Raw genomic sequence first — 22,634 nt, 5'->3', positions numbered from 1 at the left:
TGAACAAAGTGCATTTCTTGCTAGCAGTTTATTGTGCATAATTATAATTACACACATTATATCATAATTATATATGAATAGTCATTATAAGTTAAATAATTATTAAGTTTCTATTACATCTTATGAAGGTGTTACGGTGAACACAGTTAACACATCTGACTTCCAGCAGATACAACGTTACTTTATATTTGGAGTTGTGTATCTGACCACCTGGAAACTTTTAGCTCTGTTTATGTCTCCACCAACTTACGATATCTGGCTTTTTAGCTGTTATGCATGTTCACCAGCCAGTTGCCAACTTTGTTCGTCAGCTGTTTAGTGCTGGCTGAGTTCTGTACGGTGGGTTTACTTTTAGTTTTTCGCTGCCTGCTATGGCTAAAAATGAGTTGCATGAGAGCAGCGAGCGTGAACAGTTATTGTGAGCCAACAAATCAATCAAAGGAATGAGCTGAAGGACAATAAAATGATTCACAGAGCTGATGGGAGCTGCACAGTCCAGTGATTATTCACTGTTGATGTGTAAAAGGACAGTGGGCCGCCTCTCCCTCAACTCAACATTTAATGTGCCTGTGATGGTAAAAGCCTAAAATCATTTAGGACATAAAGGACATAAAGCTTCTTCTGTTGTCTTACCTATTGTCACGCTGTATGGAGGCATTAGCAGAACAACAAAAAGGTTAAGTGAAACATCTTGACCTGCTCACCTTTTGCAGGGTCATGGTTCTGAAGTCCCAGTTTGGCATCTGTCACTGCAACACCGGTTCGATTTAGCCCATTGCCAATGTTCTTCTTCCTCCGGCTCCCCTTTAACCAGCTTAAGGCCTGTCCCAGGGAGCTTCCCGGCTTCCTCTGCCCACGCTGAGCCCTCGCCTCACGGGCTAAGGTCTCAGTGACGTCCCTGGGCACCAGGTCGCCTGTAGACCTCCTCCGGGACATCCTGGAGGTTGATCCGTGGAGCTACGGCCCGCTACCTCCACCCAGATCAGTGTATCTTCTGTCGGGGAACAAGTCCCAGGATGCTAAACCTCCCTTCTCTCCAGGGTCTGATGAACCCCTCCGTCCCTCTTTGGCCCTCAGTGTCTCTGTTTTTCCTGTCTGTCACCACCTGGGACAACAATGAGATCAGCAGGATGAGAGAGAGAGAGAGAGAGAGAGAGAGAGAGAGAGAGAGAGAGAGAGAGAGAGAGAGAGAGAGAGAGAGAGAGAGAGAGAGAGAGAGAGAGAGAGAGAGAGAGAGAGAGAGAGAGATGGCGAGATGGAAGACAGAAAAATAGGATAAAGCCAAAGCCAGAGGGAGGACAGAGTGACATGAGAGAGCAAGAACAAGATGAAGAAAAAGAGCTTCATTAGAATGGGGGGATTAACTGGAATAAGTCAAACTCACAGAGGATTATTAAAAAGTTTAAAAAAAAAACATTATGAAATAGCAAATTATAAAACGCAGAGGATAAAACGAAAAAATACACCAGGCTAACTGTTAACAATGTAACACCAATATTCCCACATTGTCCTACTAAAGTTTTTCCTCCTCTCGTCCACCCCCACTCCCCCTTTTCCTATTCTCTCATTTTTGCATATGTAGAGGAGAAGCCCCAGGGAGGGGAGCTGGACCTCTGCAGCGTCTATGTGTGTGTTTGTGTGTGTGTGTGTGAGACATGTGGTTCACATCAGCAGAAAATGGTGTATGGGTGAGTGAGTGAGGAAGAGAAAGAACCTCAATTCAATAAAACTAGCAGTGGAAAAAATACTTCAAATGCATACTTTCTACTTCATAAAGACACACAGAAAGAAAAGAGATGAACACATGCTCTTTGTCTATGTGTTGTTGCATTAGCAAACACTGCCGAGTATTTGCTGTGAAATGATCAGACAGAACATAACTGTATATCACTTACTCAGCGAGCGTGCTGTCCTGTCCTCTGCTTCCCTCTTTTCTCTCAGCCTGAGAACAGCTTTGCAGAGTGTGTGTGTATGAATGTGTGTGTGTGTGTGTGTGTGTGTGTGTGTGTGTGTGTGTTCAGCAGAGTGAATGAAGCTCCATGCTCTCTGAGTCCCTCCCTCTGTATGAGAGCCAGCCTCTCCTCCCACCTCACACAGTGTTGTTAGGAGTTAGCCACACCATTCCAGCGCGAGCTGCTTCTCCTCGTGTTCCAGACAACTGGTATTTACCATTTTAGCTCCAGTATTGAGTCTTTCACTTGAGCTGCATGGGTCATTAGCAGTTTCTTGTCCTGCTGCTGGCTTCCCCTTTGTCTTTTCTCCCAGCCTCCTTTCCAGGGATCAGGTGCAGTCAATCCAGTCTCCCTCAGGAGGGGAACCCCTGGGTCATGAAGCATCATGGCAGCTTGGAAAGAATAATTCACACCTTGGACCAGTGTATATATAGACAGATCACTCTATAAGCAAAAACAACCCCAACAACTCTTGTGTAGTTTTCACAGAGGAGAGAGGGGATTTTAGTTAAAAAAAAGGTGTCTAAAGGAAATCTAATGACAAAGTCATGGGGAACTACTGAGCACTCCAGTGTTGGAGAGGTGGCCTGGTAAAGGTACGCGGGAGTGGCTCTTTCCTGTCACTGTGCAGCCAGGTGGAAACCTGACACCCCTTGTTAAACATGACACACACAATCAGGCAGACAGGTAGTCACAAGGGGCCAGTGAGCTACAGCTCTTGTCCATTTGTACTCAACATTCAAGCTGTGCTGCTGAACACTGAAGTGTGATTCAAATTGCACTGTGGTGGTGACGAGACAAGCTGACATCACTGTATGTATGTGGGTGGGTGGAGACACTTGTCATAAGTGGGTGGAGTGTGTGTGTGTGTGTGTGTGTGTGTGTGTTGTGGGACTGGCTCATCTGGTTTGAGTGTGGAGAAGACCCACTAGACTAGGGAAGGAAGGGGAAGCAGGAGGAGGAGGAGGTGTAGCAGCCTTGGGGGAACAGCCTGAGACACACCTGTGACCATAGCCCAGTGTGTGTATTAGCAGTAAGGGTCTTCATTCAACTTATGTAAATTCAGCACTGTCTGTAGACTGAACATAAATATCATTGTTAAACAATGAACCATAAAGAACTGTAAAACCCCCTTTGCTGAACAGCACCCTATAACCAACATTGCAGAAGTACATTTGTTAATTAAAGCAGAATACATCCACATGCAAAATACAGGTATGATTATGCTGATTGTTTTTGTAGTTTTTTTGTCTCAATCTCCAAAGCAACTGGCGTAACAACACTTATCAATAACTGTTTAAGGTGACATGATTTTTTATCACTTTTCCAGCTATTAACTCTAACTAAACTGCTACTATTATTAATCTATACTAATTTATTACCAACGGGTTGTAAATTTGATCCAGTTTTACATTTGCATCTGGATCCAGTTGACATCAGAAAAAATACGTGTGTATCTTTGTCATATTATGTGTGACAAATATTACCGAACTCTCACAAGGTCTGTTTCATCTGCCAGTAGGTCACTGTCTTCATTTAGCTCCTTAGATGAGGCGGCTAAATTACCTGTCCGTTGGGACTCCTGGGCTAATCCTAGCGCCAGGACCTGAGGAGATCACAGTCAGTACAGTGCTGATGTGCTGCAACTTCAATGGCCTTCTTCCCTTAAGTAGATCATACACTCACAGCATCTTGCTGTACCCCAATGAGCAAACATGATGGAGAATCGTAAGCATAGTCCTCAGCCAGGAGTGGATTTCTACACATGGAGTACATTTGCTTACAACTATTGTCACATTAAGACCATGCTGCCCTTTGTTTCCCTTAAATGAAATATTCATTTGCTTTTTCCTCAAGAGTTTTGACCTGTTGCACATTTTTGAGCGAGTGATGATTCATGATTTCTCTGTATGTGATGGGGTTTTTTGGTTGGTGTGGTCGAGGAATTCGTACTGTATGTGTGTGCTGGTGTGTTGGGAGGGGTTAAAATGAGTCATAGTTTAGTTCACTCATGCCTAACAGATTGAAATGTTTTAACGTTTCCATGGTGATACAATAGAAAACAGCCACCCTCTGCATGTCTACAAAGTAGCTGTACAGTCTGTGTGTGTGTGTGTGTGTGTGTGTGTGTGTGTGTGTGTGTGTAAGAGGTACAAAATCATTAACCAGCAGAACACTGTGAGCCTACTGGGGAATGTATCACCAATCCTCCCTTACTCTGTTTCCTTCTGTATCCCTCTTTCTCCATCTCTACTTTTCTAACAGTTGCAGCTACATTTGCTCGCCATGTTTACACGCACACCCGTATACTTTTTCAAAGCCTTCCTTCTGCAAGAGAAACGATGAAACATGGATATTTTTGTGCTGAAGGCAGACTCTCATGCAAACAGTTGTATGATAAGATGCAGTATAAGTCAGAGCAAGTATTGAAATCCATTTCAGATGTAGTTGCAACAAACGTAATTCTATATCATTAGTGGAGTGATACAGACATGCAAGGATTCTGTTTATTCGTGGACACGTGATTATAGAGACATACAGTCAGCCTGTTATGCATAAATAAGTAAATTGCAGAAAATGAGTTAGTATCTGGAGCACCGTGTGCGTAAAAGAGAAAACCACAGCCCAAAAGAAGCCCAAAAAATAACAGCAAACACAAAGAGACTAAGGTGTCGATATGGATAAAATCTTATATCAAGGATAATATAAATCTTATATAACAATATTGGTATATATCATGGTATAGTACATTTTCTGGAAAAGTTTTGGATTGTCTTATTGATAAGATAATCCCACGCAACAAGCTTGTTTTGGCCGATTCAGTGAATTAAACTGAAATAGAGTCATGAATACAACTCTGTGAGACTGCAATTAGGCTCAGCCATGGGTTAGGGTTAAGATGAATGCTAAAGTCAGCGTGCTAACGTGCCCACAATCACAATGTGAACATGCTGTTTTGCAGATAAAACTCCTGGATGCCGTTAACATTTTAATGTAATATTATGACATCCACACCGATATACTGCAGTTAAAGAATACAAGTGATTGAATGGGTATAACGACATCAAACAATGGAGTAACTTGGTGTAAGCACCCAGTTCAAGGACCTCGCTCTCCAGTCAGTGTTCTTATCACTACGAACAGCAACACAGACTTTCTGTCAGTGATTTGTGTGTATGTGTGTGTGTTAGATGTGACTGAAAGGAGGCTGCAGGCAGGAAATCCATACTGCCGGCTGGGATAAGCCCAGCTCTCTCGGACCAGCATTATCATTCCCAACCTGCCTTTGTCCAGCGACAGACGCATTCTTTCTGCACCGACTGCTTCTCTCTGTCCATTCCTCAAACAAAAGCGTACAACACTGAAACTGCACCAAAAACAGGTCTAATCTGTTGTTTTCTTCCATCGCCTTTATAACATGAGTGAGCGTGCGTTTCTGAGCACGAGTGACTAATCAAAAGCACAGAAAAACTCTCCAAAATGGCATTCCACAGGGCACTATTTTTAACGTCAACCAACTGAGAGGATGGGAGGGGTGGAAAGGGGTTTGTGAGAGAAAGAGAAATGAGGGCAGAGAGAGAATCGTGGCATGTAATAATAGTTTTAAAGAGGAGAGGGAGAGGTTCCAGGTTGATACGCAGCTGTGAAACACACAGAGGGGATTCCTGTGTGCAACAGAGACAGCTTTGTCTCACCAGCCCACGACGAGAATAGATGTTACAGTCTCTGCTGGCAGTGAGGTCTGGTTGGAGAGCGGGTATAAGAGGACGACTGAGCAAAAGTAGGAACCAAAGCAGTGTAGAAGAAGAAGAAGAAGAGTGTAAAAGTGCAAAAAAAACTATTTTCTAACCCCGCTGCACTCCAGTTTTCCCTATCCAGACATGTTGTTGCAGCAGCCTCTCACTGTCCCCTCTGCATTCCTCTGACCTGCCTTTAATGGAGGCACAAAAAGCCTCGGTTATACAGTATATAAGCAGAAGAGAGGTGTCCATTCCGTTGCTTTCATGAGAACAGGGCAAACGAAGAGGAAATATTGTTGAGTCACGTCTCTGGTTAAGTGGGATGAGGAGGACAGGAAGGAGAAAACATGGGTTGAGCCTGCTGAAAGTGAAGCTGTAAGACTTGGCTCTTGTCTGTTTTATGGTGCCTTTGGGGAGCAATTTCATCCAAGAGCCAGACGACAGAGGCAATAAGGCTAAAGGAGGGTCATTTTCAGACGAGCTGAGAGTTCTACCCTAAAACAAAGTAATACCCTTGAAACACTGCAGTTTGTGACTCTTAAAGTTACTACACTGTCATTCTAAAGTAAGCCTGTGCTATTCAATTCCTTGATACAAACTACAAAATGCGCCTATAATCCAGAAAGGACACCGTATACTGTACATCACCATATTGTAAACTGTATTCACTGCTGCCACTAATGGCTTCTTCTCGCTGCTTTGAAGGTGCCTCTAAAACACATGTTTATCAGCTGTAGTTCTTCCAACTAAAAAGCTGTGATGTAATGGAGGAACTGGAGAAGTTGAACTGTGATGCTGACCCTGGTTCAGTGTGTCTATCTGTCTGATACCATCTAGAGAAGAGGAGGTGGGTGGGATCTCCATGTGTGTGTAACGTAGATCGTAGATCAGCTTTGTGACCCTTAAGCCGTCCGTCAGTTTTTATTGGCCAATGAGTGTTTGTTTCTGCCTGGACAAGTTGAAGCTGGCCTGTTGACGGTTCGTGCTCTAAGGTGACATCGCTCTTTCTGTACATACAAAGATAGACATAAATTAGATAAAGGGAACAGTAAATGCTATAAATGGTCCGTGACCAGCTACACTGGACCTTGTGTTTTGACTATAAGATGAAATAATAAAACATAGTCAGAGCAAACATACAAAGCCCTGTGTGTCCAATGTTCACAGTGAAACTTTCTGCACGATGGACATTAAGGAGCGTTCAGAGCCAAAAAACACCGGCTGTGTACACAGACATCTGGCCGGCAACTCACATGAAGAAACACACACACAAAAATACACAGAGAAATATTAAGATACAACATACTTTTGATAACACTCAACATTGTTGTTTTGGTTTTAGACTACATCATGCAATTGTTTTCTTTTCTTTTCATCTAAACTGTTAATTTAACCTTTGGTTGTTGGCATGTTTCGCTGTCTTAACTGACTAACCCCAAGGTCTATGTCTCGGTTAGGGTTAGATATGGTTGGTAACTCCAAAAAACATTCATCGCATCTCTTTCTTTTTTAGTGTAAAATTTGTTCTCTCGTTGACTTACTTTACATTTATCCTCATTTCTATTCATCTTGTAAAGTACCCCCCCCCCCCCCCCACATAAAACATCAACGTCAAAACCAACTCTTCTCAACTGCGGAAGGCAACATGGAGGCTTTTCAAGTGAGAAAACACTGAACATGTTATGTTAAGGGTGAACTGCTCCTTTAAAAACACGACATGAAATATTTTTGCTGCAGGAATTCCTGAGAGGGTGTGGTTGCTGGGTTGTTTGGGACTGGACAAAAAACAGGCCACAAGTTTCCATGCATCCATCCAACCATCTCTCCCTCTTTATTTCTTTGTCTCTCCCTCTCTGCATTGGCAGAGGAACTATCCGCCTGTTTTCACTCTCTCTGGGGGGTCGTTTAAATGAGGCAAATGACGTCACAACCAGGAAACCTGGGGTGACCTCTGCCGATTTTTTATCAAAATAACAGGATTGGCACTCGTACAACATCTAATTAAGACAGATGAAAACAGAGGTGATTCTCTCTGGTTGAACCCATATCTGAAGACAGCAGGGTTTAAGAACATGTTTGTGCAGTCTAAGGCTTTTGGAAGTGTGCAAGGACGTATTAGTTAACTTTTGAAAAGTCATGAAACTTATTTATTGCAAGTAGTCTTCTAAATATTTACTGTAGTGTCTCAAACTAACATTTACAACACACCATTAAAACAGAAAATTTGAGCTCATTTATGGACATGCACACATCCACACACACAGAACACACACACCATTGACTCAAAGCAGTAACAACATTAACTTTTAGTCTAAGCTTCAGGTGGACAGAGTGTCCTCTTAGAGCCTTTGTGATACATGGTTGTGCCAACAGTGGCACCAGTAAGAGCTGGGTGAGCCTCTACTGGACAGAGATGAGTAAGACCAGAGGAATGCTACAATTCATGCTGACTAGTGTGGTGGATAATATGTTGGTGCTCTTTCTGTCTCTTTCACCGTCTGGATCCAAGTGTATTGAAACAAGACTACTCTAGTCTGCAGCTCTGTGCGGCTATACTCAGGCACACTGGCGCTCTGAGCTCAATGTTAGCATATATTGATTTGATATTTTCATGTTTGGTACTATAATTAGCACTAAATTCAAAGTACAGTTGAGACTGATGGGAATATTATTAGTTTTACGGGTATGTGGTCAAGTTTAGTTAAATGGTCTGCATTTATATAGCACCTTTCTAGTCATTTCGACTACTCCAAGCACGTTTACATTATCGAACCAGCAACTTTCTGATTGATGGACTACTCACTTGAGCCACAGCCAACCTCAAATAGTGACACGCCGCATCTCTCCGATGGTTGTACCGACGTGCTGTTGGGGGAGGGAGGGATGGTGGGGGGTGGGAGTCAAGGTGTGAGGCTCCTAGATACATAAGGAAATAAAGAATCAATACAATGATTACAGTTCATACGAGAACATGAATGTCTGTACCAAACTTTGTGGTGCTCTGATAGTTGTCAAGGCATTTCACCCAAAGCCACTACTATCAAACTCATGGTACCACCACCGAAGAAGTCAGCAAATCATAGGGTACATCGTCTGAGATATTTTGCTTGAAACTAAACAACGTCACTGACGTGGTGGTGTCATAGTTGTTGGGACCAAAGTGGTGGAAGGACCAAACAGTCAACTGACTGCCCAACAGTTGACATCTATGCCATTAGTGTGGCTAAAACTGCGAAACATCTCCTAAAACAAGTGAACAATACATGCGGCTCTTGCGACACTGACTCTGCCATCACTGGATTCTCCCAACATTAATGAATACAAAATAATTCCTAGATGAGGGAGGAGGTGTTACGTCACCCAGTTGGCTGGAGATTCCAAAGCTTATCAGATCATGATTTTAGTAGGAGGAATACTGTGGGACACTTCGTACAAACTTGTACACGCAGCTTTGCATACACACAAGCACAGCCTGCTAGACACCTAAACAAACACCAATACACTGATGCAAACCCAGTCTCTATTTCGACCTAAAATCCCTGAACCTTGGATAAAGATATACAGATCAACATTGCATCTCCTGACGGTTTAATTGTTGAACGGTTCTCACTCGAAAGCGCGAATGTGATCTCATCTCTGTCACCTCGTCTCATCTCTCCATATCTGCTGTTCTCATCTGCAGAGTCTCTTCATGGGAACCGGTTGTGACTGCGCAACACTGTAAAGGTGATACAATGAACAATAAACGATTGTCGAAACAGCTTGATGCAATACTAAATACTAAAACCTGAGCTCTTTCCCGGCACTTTAAAAAAACAGCTGGAAGGTGTAAAAACGTTTGATTTTAAAGTGAAGTAGCCAAGTTTGAAAAGACTTTTGGGTGAAATAAAAACGTGGGAGCAAGTTGTACCTGCTCTGTGTCTTTTAAAGGCCAAGTGTGTCTGTCATGTTCAAATAGAGGAAACATGCTTAATCCAGAACAGTGGAAAAACACACTGAAGAAGGACATGGGGGCCCCCCTACTACATTATATTAAGTGGTCCCTTAAGACCATGAAAAACCAACTGGTAGAAACACTGGGTGGCTGGTGACAGTAAGAAGATGCTGGCTGACAATTATGTAGCAGAGGCACTCTCTTTAAAATAAACACCCGATAAGTTCACCGTCATTAAAACACACTCAGCCACAGTGAGACAATGCTGCATAATGGACGGCGTGACAGATGGCAGAGAATAACAAAGTAAGAGAACAGGAGTTTGTAAAAGTGCATTTGTTATCAGTTCAAATCCACAGACAACTGAGAAAATTGAAGGAGCAATATTCTCCCCTGCCACAATAAATGGGTGTCAAGGTGCCCTTGAGCAAGGCATTTTATCTCTTATTTCAGCAGAATGGCTGTACTGGAAAGGACCAGTGTGAAAGTGAGATTATAAAGTAAGACTGTGAGTGACAATAGCATCCACGCTGTCCTGACTTCCTGTAAAGAAAAATGTTATGAGTGTATTCTAGCACATAAGTGGAGCATTTAATCAATGATTTCAGACATACTTAGACTTATTCTTTATAATGAATAGAGCAACAGCCCAAATAAAGTCAGTGTTGTGAATCCTTTCTTAATGACTCAAAGTTTTTGGAGTCTGTTGACTAAATGAACAGGTGCTGGTGTTGCCATCAATGTATTAATTCTTTTTCTGTCTAGCATTATTTCACATTTTGCAGGAGCGCTCCTCTAAATACTTTTTTTTTATTAGTAAGGATGACCATATTCTGATTTAATGCATTTAATATGGACTTTTTGACCACTTTTTCTCTCAAAAATACAATACAAAGAAAACTGCTGTATTGTCTCCTCAGTTGATTTCTAAATAAAACACTTGTGGAGCTACCATTGTGATTACAGTGGTTTGTTTGGGTGCTATTTTATGAACTACTATCTTGTATTACAAGTAATCAGCAGCAATGCCTTAACCTTACTTTGTTTCCAAATCGCCCAAGATAAAACGCTAAATCCCTGATGACCAAACATGGTTAGACCGTATGCACATTGTTTTGAATGGACAGTATATTATGAAGAGGCATGAACGGATCATCACTAGGAAGGTTAACTGATCCCAGAACAGATTTTAGTGAATTATACACATTATCACACTGTTCTGCACAGGTGGTCTCCCACCAAAGCCCAATTTTGAGCCAAGGAATACTGTCCCACTGACCCTTAATGGCAGAAAACAATAGGAATTTGAACAATATGAACTTCAGAAACCCTGTACCACTATACCAAAGGAAGCTGGAAAAATAAAAAGCTTTGTGCTCTCTCTGGATAGTGATGCATTATTGCTGTTTGTGAGACAGATTAAGGGGTGGAAAGAGAAGAGAAACAGGAGGAAGAAGAAGACACACTGACAGGATGTTCTGGTGAGTTTGGACAGTACTGCACATTAGAGCAGACGGTAACAGACCAGTCCAACTCAAAGTCCAGCATATGGCCTATCTCAGCGGGACATTTAGTCTTCAACCACAACGCCCCCTTAAATATTTGGTTTCCCCCTTGTCCTAATCTACACCCACGCACACACCCTGACGATCTCTCCATCCTCTAGGAAGGAAATGATAGAAAAGAGCTAAAAAGAAGATGATTTTTTTGGCAGGCAAGTGAAGGAGAGTCTCAAAGTCTCTCTCTAGATCCCAGTGGCTGTGTGGGCGTGTATCAGCACAACAGAGTTAAACAGTGTGTTGAAACAGATAAACCGTGGACATAACTTCATCTAAATGACTGTCTCTGTCCCAAAGCCTAGACATGCCAAAACACGAAGTCACAGATTAGATATTGGATAAACATTACATCTTTTCTTGAGCACAAGGGATGTAATCTTGTCATGGAAACAGTATGTCACAGGAATGACCGTAGGGTGCTAACTGCAAATAAAAGTATCTTCAGTAGAAAAGGGTCATGTAAATACTCTGAAGTGGGACTTGCAGTAAATCAATCTTGGATAGTGTTGTTCATTTTATAGCAGAAACAGCCTTCAATGACGAATTTGAGAAAATAACAAGACAGACAAATGCATAGCAAATAGGGTTATCTGTAGCATTAAGGTAAACTTGTATCATGACTTATTGAATTATTTGCTTGTATTCCTACAGAAAAAAGAGCACAGGAAGACAGGGCTGTCTGAACTAAACTGAATTTTAGACATTCTACATTTTCTTTTATGTCACTCTTTGGATGAGAAGAGATTAAATTAAACTGTGAGGCCATCTAGTGGTGACTGTTTGTTACTTGTGTTCCTACATATTGAGAAATTTTCCAAAATGGTGCGTTATGAAAGGCATGAAATATGAAGCAAAAACCAAAACCCTTGGACGTCAAATGAGTGATGAACTCTTAATACGTAAAAGTAAGCGGGGCAAATTTAAATCATAATTTTAGGGGTATAACTAAAAATCAAGTAGTCTTCACAGCTCCAGATTCAGGTCGCAGTGAAATCTGCTTTTCACTTATCTGTCTTTCTCAACATTTCACCATCTCCACCGTCTTCTCCTTTATCCTTCGGTCTTTTTTCTTTTCTGTTCCGTCCTTTTTCCCCTCCCTACCCAACACCTGCCACTTCTTTTCATGTCTTTTACAGCCCTAGCTCATCCTCCCTGCCCTCTCCTCAGACCATGGAGGACCGCCTGTGGTCCATTGTCGGGGTCAGGAGTTTACGCGAAAACCAATCCTCCCGTGGGAAGCAGCCAAAAAAGTGCTGAGAGCTATTTAAAGACTTCTCGATAATGAGGAGGCACGAGGGGAATCCTGGAGCCATGTCCTCTTTCATCATAAACACACGCACCATAAACCCTCCGAACACACCCTCCTCCCCACAGCCATAATAGATGCATCCAGCTGTAACTCCACCTGTCAATCTGGCATTATAGTTCAATCTAAAAGCACTGTTTTATCTTGGAATAAGGCTGATTACTCTTTCTTTATAAAGACAATGTCACTTAATTAATGAAGGTTTCAGACAATAAGAGGTCATTGTGAAACCTTTCAACAGATACAAAACTACACCAAGTGAATATGAACTACATTTGGCTAACAGGTGTTAAGTATAACTCTTGGTCCACTTTGGCAAATCCTGTATCTCTCTTGGATTAAAACAGCCCGCTGTGGCTCCTCTTTCTCCCAGCCCAGTGTTTATTAATAAACCTAAACAGATTTGAGGTAGTCATGGTCACACATAGCAGCACTATGGCTGAGAGAGAGGGGCTGGGTCAACTGTCTTTACCACCACCCCCCCCACACACACATCTCTCCCAGTTCATCTGCACACACCGCTCCCGCTCACTTTGCTTTTGTCGTTTGAACCACAACATATTTCTAACGGATCCAACCTGAGGGCACCACACACAGCAGAAAAAGCAAGCGCTCACAGAAGTAAGTACAATTATATTTCATGTGTGTATATATATATATATATATATATATATATGAGGGCTTGTGTGATTGACGTTGATCAAATCTGAATGAAAACCTCTGAAGAAAATTCAAACACTACCTGAGAGAGAGCCATCTTTCAATAACTAACTCTGTAAACTAACTTAGCAGTTGAAAAAAGCTTAAAATGAAGTTAGGTTTTCATGTTTAATATAAGAAGTAAAGTTAGTGTTCAGAATACCCAGCAAGTATAGGCCAGCTCTGTCTTTGGGTGGTGGAGGTCTAAAGGAATGTGACTTGTGCCCACGCCTGTCCTGCAGCGAGACAGCTGGTGGCTGTCATGTCTTCCCCAGGGGTCAGCATGCATAGCATAACAATGTCCAGTCCTTGTGCACTTGGAACATCAAAAAAGACAAAACACAGCCAAAGAACGAAGAAAGTTGTTCATGCCGTAAAGATTTAAGAACTTGAGTACTATTTGTATTATCTGACCTAGTTTAACACAAATGCCGTGTCTTGAATTTTGGTGGGGAAACAGCAGCTATCAAATAAATGGCACACCAGTCTTCCATGCCCTTTATACATTGCTGATCTCTGCAGATGACAGTATTGGGTCAATTTGATCAATTTACTCTCTGGGAGTCTCTGGCCTGTCTTGGCAAACACCTCAAAGGGTGAAATTACAGCTACATTATTCACCAAGGGAGAGTGCAAATGCCCATCCATCGGCACAATGGCGTGTTATGATAGCCTGCTCCCTAATGTAATCTGTAATGCCACTTCCTGGAGCTTCAGACAGAAGCCATTTCTATGTGTTTATATTAGTAGTGATGCAGTGTTCATGTGAGTGCATGAGTTGGCTTGTTTAAGGTGTGTGTCTAATCACTGGCAAGCAGTCTGTTGGTCCTTGGGGCATTCAGACTAGCGGGACAGCTGCTGGTTGCATACCCTGTGCTAAACTACCCCCCTGCCCAGCTCTGCATGCCTACATGTGCTAATGACATCAGCATAGCTTGCACAGAAGCCTGGCCAAAATATTAGCCCCACTGCCCTGTTGACATGTCTGCTGTACAGGCCAGGACTAGTATTTGTGACATGCAACACAACTCCCAACAGCCACAGCAACCATGCTTAATATGCGTCAGCTGGATTGTCTAACATATTAATCTGCTTTTGTCAAGGTATGAGAGGGCTGTAAAAGAGTCTTCTACATCTAAAAGGGCTACAAGAATTAAGCTGAACCGATGGAGGACGTGGACGATAACATGTCACCTACTGAGCTTGACCCTCTCTTCATTAAAGAGGAGGATACAGCACAGTCTGGACTCACCTTCACAGGAACACAGCTGAATCAATCAGCTTTGATGAAGCCATACTTACAGGAGATGGATGACCTGCTGAAAAGCTGCGAGGAGCTCACCGGTATCCCTTTTGGCTCTCACTTCTCAGCAAGTTACAATGAAACGAGCCTGACTGAATCAACTCTCAGCCGCGGCAAAGAGAGAGACACAATGGAGAGCTACGGAGAAACAAGAACTTCTCCCCACGCATATCTTTCCCCAAGCTACATGGACACACACATGGATGGAGCTGCGACAGAAGATCAGCCAGCGCAAGGCCAGTCGCAAGGACCGGACACCATCCTCGACAGGACTGGAGTGACCACAGAAGTTCCTCGCCAGACAGAAATGCCTCTCACTTCAGTGGGGAATAAACTGAGTGAAACCATGGTGGAGTACGAGGGCCAGCTGTTGGGGATGTTGGCCATGCTGGAAGGCTGCATGGAGGAGGCTGGGATGGACTTCGAGCCCCAAGACTGGGCTACGGATGCAAGCCAAGAGTATGTACACATCAGCAAGAATCCTCATCTTTATAGAGGCACAACACTGGTGCCCATTCAGCAAGGGAGGCCAGTGAAGTCAGAGACCGAGGCGATGCAATCAGCATCCTGGGCTTGTCAACGTGCAGGGGAAGATAAAGCGTCCGATGGAAACAGAAATGTAGTGACAGTAAGTTCAGCGACAAATGAGAGCAGGCAGAATCCTGAGTTTAGCTGTGACAACATGGGTGGCTTCTCAGTAGGAAGACTGGAGAGGCAAGGGAATCTGAAAACAGACCAGATGGTTCTTGATCCTCAGTTCGGGTTTTCAGATCCAACATACTGCGAGGCAATGACGATGGGATATATGCCTACAAATGAAGGCAAGTACACAAAGGGAGGTGTAAGTGGGATTGAAATAGGTCAGCCAGGTGAAGAGATGGAGGAGGTCAAGATGGACACCATTGATCTGGGATCCAGCAGGAATGAACTAGACACACTGGGATCTCAGATGGAGGACTGCATACAAGAGGTACAGAGTTTAGAAAAGAGACGGAAGGAACTGCTGGCGGAGGTGCTGGAGTTGAGAGGGAACAGAGATATAGAGGAGGCAGAGGGGAGCAATGAAGAGGAGACAGAGGAGTCAATTGATAGCAAAGTGGCAGAGCTGATGAAAGCACTGAAGAGCGAGGAACAGGGCAGAAGAGAGGAGAGGAAGAGGGAGATTCAGAGCCTCAGGGAGGAGAGAGCAGAGGAGGAGAGGAGGATGTGGAAGGTGAACCTGGAGAGACAGGGCCTTCAGGAGGAGCTCAGAAAGCTGAAGAGGAGGCTGTTCGCCATGGCAAGGGATTGTGCTCAGAGCCAGTTTGCCCTCAACAACCAGCACAGAGAGGTGGAGCTGCTAAAGAGGGAAGAGGTAAGGAACTCAAGAAAAAAAGCTTTCTGTTCATCACAATTCTGAAGAAAACTCAATATTAGAATTTGCTTCTTCTTCCAGGAGAAGCTGCAGTCACTTGTTCTCCAGCTAACAGAAGAGGGCTCCCAGCTCAGGTCAGCCCACCAACAAAAGCTCTCAGACCTACAAGCAGCGCTTCACGTCCAGAGCTCCAGTCAGACCTCCAACACCCAGGACGAGCTCACCCAGTGCAGGAGGCACTCCTGTGGGGACATCCAGCAGTACCTGCAGGGTGGGCTGAGAGCGCTGGAGGAGAGGTGATGCCACTGTCTAGGCCTTTTAATGTTTTTAGGATTTTAAACACAGACCTGTAGTGGCTGATTTTAATTATTGTCTTGGCCAGGTATGAGCCCATTTTGCTGGCGCTGCTGAAGAGGAGAGAGATAACAGCCGCAGCACTAGTGAAGGCCAAAGAGCAGGCCCAGGAGCTGAGGGGCCAGCTGAGACCCCTGAAGGAGGAGATCCAAAAACTGAACCTCCAGAGGGTTTGTCTGGAGGAAAAACTCAACCTAAGTTACGCGCAGAGGAGAGAAGATGTTGAGCAGTACAAGGTAAGCAAGACAGCAGGTCAGGGGTGCGTGTAAAATGGGTAAGAAGAATGAAAATACAAAAAAAGATTAAAGGCAGAGGCAGAAGGGAGGGGAGTTTAGGAAGGCTCTATCACCTGAACTGCAAAGAAAATAAAGCTCTGCCTTTCTTATAGGAGACAGTGAGCTATTTGGAGGAGAGCAGCAGAGAGCTGAAGACCGAGCTGAAGATCCAGAAGAGAAAAACCAAAGAGATAGAGGAGATGAGAGAGAGCCTAACCAAACAACTGCTCCTTTACAGGTGAGATGTGCTCCTTTATTCTGAACCATAATCCAAATGTAATTACCTTTGGGGAACAGGTCTAATGAGAACATTTTATTTCTTACAGAGCTGCCATTGAGGACCAGAACAAGTGTGAGAAGCAAAAAACATGAGCGTATGATCTTGATTTTAAGTTTTGCGATTTAACAGTAAAATGATCATTTTTGTTATTTGCAAATTAGTGAACTTCAAGGTTCAATTAATGCACTTTACACACACTAAGAGATATACTGTTTGAACATTTGTTAGAAGTCTGTAAAGATGAACTAGACTGCAGCTTGCGATGAGGTACTTGTAATGAATAAAGGCTTTGCGTTTGTTGTAACCTGAGTGCAACTGATGAGTTAATGTCTGTGCACGAAGAGCAGAGAGGGGTTCATGGACTTATATGGGCAACATGGCTGAAGAGCTAAACAGTGAGACAGTGGGAGTAATAGAGTGAGAGTGAGAGTTTGGCACTCAGGAAAGCTCCAACATGTCACACCAGACACAAAAAAAGAGTCTGAGCAAAGTGTCATGAGACATGGCCAACTGTTTCACTGAAAGGATTTAGGATTGTTTAAAAATACTTCCAAGCTTAGCAAGATGCTGATCCTTATAAAAAAACAAAAAAACACCTAGGGAACATATTCATGAAAAATGTGGGCACAAAGTGTGTACAAAGACTAATGAAACACATTTTTATTAAGAATGCACTCACTGTACAAATATTGAACATAGAAAAAGTTCAACCACAAATCTAAATCACGACAACGTCTAACTGATTAATGTCTAACTACAATGAGGTGGGACCACAAATCAATATTTCAAACAGATTTCACTCCAAAACTGTAACGTCATTCAAAAGAAGCTGGTGTGAAAGTCGGTGTCAGAACATTTGGGTGATGACCAGACTGAAGCAATGAAAATGAGACATATTTAAGGGACATAAGCTAGCCTGCAAACAACCTCTACCAAAGTCACAGTAACCGTCACTGTGCATCGTGTCAAAAAGCCGGACTGCATTTCTCTTAAAACATGTTTGTTTCCGCAACATTTCCAATACGTGCAGAAGAAGCCGTTACCTCTTTAACAGCAGGTTATTGTAAATGACCACTTGGTGTGGGCAGTCAGTATGATCACCACTTTAGGTTCTAGAAACGCCTTTTATTAATTACTAGAAAAAGCATTTGCTAAAACATTTTGGTGTAGAAGGGAGAGCCAAATTTGGTTACAAAAATATATGTTTATATGCACTGTGAAAAACACAGGTGAGATTCTTCAGGCAATAAATTACTCACTTAAAAGTGAAGAGTTCTTCACTTTGAGTATTCCAAAAGAGACCAGGGCTGATGCACATGATTATTGTCTTTCTTGTATTTACAGTGATTTACGTGTCCCACCAGTAAAGAAAAAAGAGAGATGGGAAGAAGTAGCTGCATAAAACTACTGAGGTGGCAGTTTGGCAGTTTGTGATGAGGTTGTAAGTTAAGACAGACAGCAGGCAGAGGTGTTATGCTGTGGCTTCAGGGTCTGTCGAGCCTTCTGGATCTTCGTCGTTGTAGATGTTCTCAGCCTAAAACAGGAGAATCAGTGTCAGTCCTGAAACCTCATACGATCGGGTTGTGGAGACACATTTACTAGTGAGAGGCAGTTTTTGATTCCAGGACAACCAGAAAAACTTTCAAGGATTTCAAAGAGGTACATCTTAACCAAAAATTAAGCTACTACATGCTTAGCTGCTAGCTCTTCTGACATCTACGACAGTACAGTGTTACAGGAAAGTCAGAAGTAATATATATATATAAAGTGTTGCAAGTGACGAAAGTAAACACACAACTTTTTCCCCTGACTGAATCCCTTGAAATGTTATGACAAAAATCGATCTTGCCAGATTTTCTTTTTGCAGTTGTTATCAGGAACCTCCCATCACAAGACATTTCCCTGTAAACTGATGCCTGCTCTGATCCACAGTTTATAGTTTTGGTGAGACACAATGGATCCTGAGGGCAGCGGCGCCTACTGTCAGTGACCTTAAGATGCTGCTGTAACATTCATTATCTTCTATATGGTCTTTGAGAAGCTGGAGTGTTTTAGTGAAATGTGGTCTCAGCTGTCTTACCATTTGCCAGACTTGCATAATGTTGTCTTCAGACACCGAGCAGATGACCCAGGGCTCATTGGGGTTCCAGGAGAAGTCAGAGATCTTGGCTGTGTGGCCTCCGTGGATAAACTAGTGGATAAAAGACATGCCTCAATTTTCATTACAGTGACACCAAATGAGGTTTACCAATGAACAAAGAATAGCAACCTCCAAAGTTCAGCAGGCTAATGAGACTCACCAGTAGCTCGGGTGGGCCATCCTCTGCATCTTCTGGTGACTGCTCCTCTCCGATTTTACTGCAAAAGATGGTTAGAAGAGTTGAACTTGGTACCAAAGAATGTTAAAGTGAGACACAGTCGCATTCAGTGGACATCAGGGGCAAGACGGTTGCTAGTTTACCTGAGGTCCCATACGTTGAGGCGACGGTCTGTTCCGCTGGATGCCAGTATGGTCTCATTATGAGGTGACCACTGAACCTGGAACAGTCAGAGAACTCAGAATAGGTCATCCTGAATAGGACACTGACACGATCTTCACAAATATAAAAGATTGTTTGTGTCAAAGTATGTGTTTGTTTGACAAGTTTTAATGCTTTGGATGTACTTTTTGGCTTATACATCAAAAACTCCCCAAAGTGCTTTGTCTGGGAACTCATAAAATTACATCAGTGTGATCAATTTCTTTTACTATATCCTGCTATCATTATTTCGAGAAAATGTCATGAATAATAAATATCTTACCTGGAAGATCTCATCCTTATGTGACTCGAAGGAATGCAGCTTCAGTTTCAAGTTTCTCAGGTCCCAAAGAGCCACAGTCTGTGAGCAGCAGAGAGATATTACACACAGATTGCCAGATTATCTTAATCTCTGCAATAAGACTGCAGTTATTCTTATTTGGTCAAAGAGTTGTACAATGCACATGATATCAAGGAGATAATTTACCTCTATAAATTAGACTGAGAAGCAACAATTGAGGTGTGGTGGAATAGTGCATTACCTTGTCTGCAGAGCCAGAGGCAAGGATGAACTCGCTGTAAGGGTTAAATGACAAACAGTTGACCTCTGCTGTGTGGGCGTCTACTGCATGGCTGGGTTTGGAGGTGTTGTTTGAACGAGTGTCCCAGCTGAGGAGAAAAATTAGAGACATCATTCCATGTGTAAGATCACATAATGTTTCAGGTGAACAGTTTCATGTACTTGTCAGGTGTGAATATTTGACAGACTTCTTACATCATGAGCTTCTGGTCATCTGCTACAGATCCAAAGAGTGATTCGTGGAGCAAGTGCCAGGAAACATCCTCCACCACAGCAGTGTGACCGGTGAAGATCGTCTTCGCATCCACTATCTTCCCCTCCTTTGGCACAGCACTTATGTCCCACAGACAGACTGTCTAGATTGGGAAGAACGGGAGAAAGAAATGCATCAGTATTTCAGATCCCATGTTTAATTTCATCAAATGCAGCATACGTCTATTTTTTGGTAGTGTCACTTATTACGTAATACTAAATTAGTAACTAAATAAAATATGGGAAAATCTTTGATGACACTTGAGTACAGCAATAAAACCAGACTTACATGGTCATCTGATGCACTAAGTAGTGAGCCGGACAGATTAGGATTCCAGGAGAGACCATAGCCTTCTTTCTGATGGCCTCTGAGACGCAGATCAGGACGGCACTCTCCAGAAGCATCTATGGATAATGAAATAAACTCCCATTGTCTGTTTCTTGCACAGCATAAACAAAAGCTGATAAACTGTAATGAGGATGTCTTAAAGAGTTATTAAAAAGTTATTAATTAGCTCACTTTACTTTCAAAACCCACTCAAAAAGCATGCTTTTAGCACTGTCTTGCACTGTGTGTGATCTATATACCTGGCTTGGATGGGTGCTTGGTGTAGTCAAAGACCAGCACGTCGGAGGTGGGGGTCTTGGTGGCGATGATGCAGGGGTTCTGGGGCATATAACGGGCCCGGTTCACCTCTCCTTCATGGCTGATCTTGATTTCTATCTCAATCTTGCCGCTTACTGAGCCAAAGCCTCCAAACTCTGTAGGAAAACACAATAAAATGTTTTAATAGTTTTCAGACACTATGCAATATAACTTATAATAATTTTTGCAACATGATTAGACACATGGCCTGAATATTCACACTTTAGCATTTGAGTGTATAGCTCTCCAACCTCCTTTTTCACTGTCATAATGTGAGGCGTCAAACTGGGCGTCATCATTGGGCAGCTGGACGCTGGCAATCACCAGGTGATTCTGCTCATCAGATGTGTGAGTTCCCAACACCAGCCGGTGCACACTGTAATCTTTCCCCTCTGGCCTGGTGAGGAAAAACAAATGTTTAATTCTTAACGCCATTCACACTTATTGACAGAGTGCGTGTGTTGGTATCCACAATGAGTAGAAGTTTGTACCTGGAGACGTCAGGCAGCCACTGAGCGGTAAGGCTGGGCCACTCTAAAGCGTGGGTCATAACCAGGTCATAAAGAAAGGGAGTGTTTTTCTTCCAGATCTTGTACTCCTCATTTATCACCCTCTCCTCAACCGCATCATCAAATGCACCTGCTGAGAGAAGACACAGTGTGATGAATGACCCACACCTATTTCTATTCCTAAGCATGTCTATTATGCCTAACAGATGTGTTATTAGGAAGACTGCCGGTGTATGCAAGACCGTCGATGTGTGAATGACAGTCAATGGCACTTAAACCAGCTGCCGTTTAAGAGTCTGTTAGCATACAACAAAGATAACATAAATCAACTCCCGGCCTGCCTAGTGATCAGTATGCAGCAGAAGGGAAAGAGTGTTTTCACAAACATGTCACCGTAGGCTTCCCTTCCCTGTCCATCATGATTACCCTCTTTCTCGCGTTAGCGTAATGATTATAATTTAGACGTGCCGCGGCCTTATTTACTACCAAGGTATATAGTAGGCAAAGTCAGCTAGCGGCAAACAATGCAAAAACAAGAACTGCGAGCTAAAACGTTGATTGTTGCGGCTCATACAATGAAAACGTACCCGGCTTTTGTTACAACTGAAAAAGGCCAGCTCAGGAACTACGGCAGCTAGCTGCTACTTAAGCTAGCCTGCTAGCTAGTTAAGACGTGCCAGATAACCGCGTTATTTGTCGCTGCACAATTAAAAGCCTTCACATTACCTTCCTTGTCCGCCATTGTAGATACAGAGCACGGAGACTCGAGGTTAACTGGGATGCGGACACAAAGAGCCTAGTCTCGGGTCCTCCTTTGGTGTGCTCCGTTTGAAGCACAGCGCGGACGACGCTATGCTAACAGCTAACAGCTAACAGCGCGAGCTGACTGTGAGGTACGTCGGTACATTCGCGCGCTCGGGACAAGTGAGGGGGGCGTCCTTCCACCAATCAGAGCGCAGCTCGTGTCAACCAGCAGGGGCCGCGTGTGCTGCCATTTTGGTCAGATATACAGACTCTATTACGACCAGATCCAAAGCAGTTAAAGGAACACATTTTAAAGCACTGCTGACATTACTTAGTGTGAACCTTTGTAGCCATCTTGTGGTTTATCCCTCGATCCGTTCATTGTTTATATGATGTCAAATGAAATCAATCAAATCAAAAGTGAGCGCAATATTTCCATATTCGATTATTTCATGCTTAACACGCCGTTTTTCGGACAGCTATGGTGTTTCATACAGTTTTATTGTTTATTGCACAGATGTGTGTGTGTGTGTATGTAGTTACAGTGTCTGTCAGTGAACTAAAAGACTCCTAGAATCATTTGGCTCAGTCACATTATTTCCAGATCAGACCAACATGCAAACCGTGC

At 43.1% G+C, this 22,634-nt stretch overlaps 3 protein-coding genes across 5 annotated transcripts in view; 1 reads left to right on the top strand and 2 right to left on the bottom strand.

Annotated features, from left to right (window-relative positions):
* The window catches only part of nhsl3 (NHS like 3), a 35,073-nt gene extending 33,123 nt beyond the window's left edge, over positions 1-1,950 (bottom strand). For both annotated transcript variants that reach the window (XM_070846591.1, XM_070846592.1), the window contains exons 1-2: positions 1,896-1,950; positions 705-1,105 (exon numbers count right to left, since the gene is read on the bottom strand). In XM_070846591.1, the coding sequence (XP_070702692.1) occupies positions 705-936 (232 nt within the window). In that variant the 5' untranslated portion in view covers positions 937-1,105; positions 1,896-1,950. The remainder of the gene's footprint in view (positions 1-704; positions 1,106-1,895) is intronic.
* An 11,086-nt stretch (positions 1,951-13,036) lies between these two features.
* sync (syncoilin, intermediate filament protein) lies at positions 13,037-17,022 on the top strand. The gene is made up of 6 exons (XM_070846608.1): positions 13,037-13,112; positions 14,294-15,847; positions 15,929-16,143; positions 16,230-16,437; positions 16,590-16,714; positions 16,803-17,022. The coding sequence occupies exons 2-6, from the start codon at positions 14,357-14,359 to the stop codon at positions 16,846-16,848; spliced, it is 2,085 nt and encodes a 694-aa protein (XP_070702709.1). The 5' UTR covers positions 13,037-13,112; positions 14,294-14,356; the 3' UTR covers positions 16,849-17,022.
* A 379-nt stretch (positions 17,023-17,401) lies between these two features.
* rbbp4 (retinoblastoma binding protein 4) lies at positions 17,402-22,136 on the bottom strand. Of its 2 annotated transcripts, none has more exons than XM_070846521.1 (12): positions 21,989-22,136; positions 21,245-21,395; positions 21,005-21,150; positions 20,696-20,869; positions 20,397-20,512; positions 20,051-20,211; positions 19,818-19,944; positions 19,559-19,636; positions 19,218-19,294; positions 19,057-19,114; positions 18,837-18,947; positions 17,402-18,290 (listed from the first exon to the last, which is right to left on the bottom strand). In XM_070846521.1, the coding sequence occupies exons 1-12, from the start codon at positions 22,002-22,004 to the stop codon at positions 18,228-18,230; spliced, it is 1,278 nt and encodes a 425-aa protein (XP_070702622.1). In that variant the 5' UTR covers positions 22,005-22,136; the 3' UTR covers positions 17,402-18,227. The 2 variants fall into 2 exon arrangements, with proteins under 2 accessions (XP_070702622.1, XP_070702623.1); XM_070846522.1 differs by having other exon boundaries at positions 21,245-21,392.
* Positions 22,137-22,634: the final 498 nt, after the last annotated feature.

This window comes from Pempheris klunzingeri, chromosome 16 (assembly GCF_042242105.1).
Source record: "Pempheris klunzingeri isolate RE-2024b chromosome 16, fPemKlu1.hap1, whole genome shotgun sequence".
Classification (NCBI taxonomy): Eukaryota; Metazoa; Chordata; class Actinopteri; order Acropomatiformes; family Pempheridae; genus Pempheris; species Pempheris klunzingeri.
Note: the sequence above shows the minus strand (reverse complement) of the source record. Positions and strands in the feature narration are given on the sequence as shown.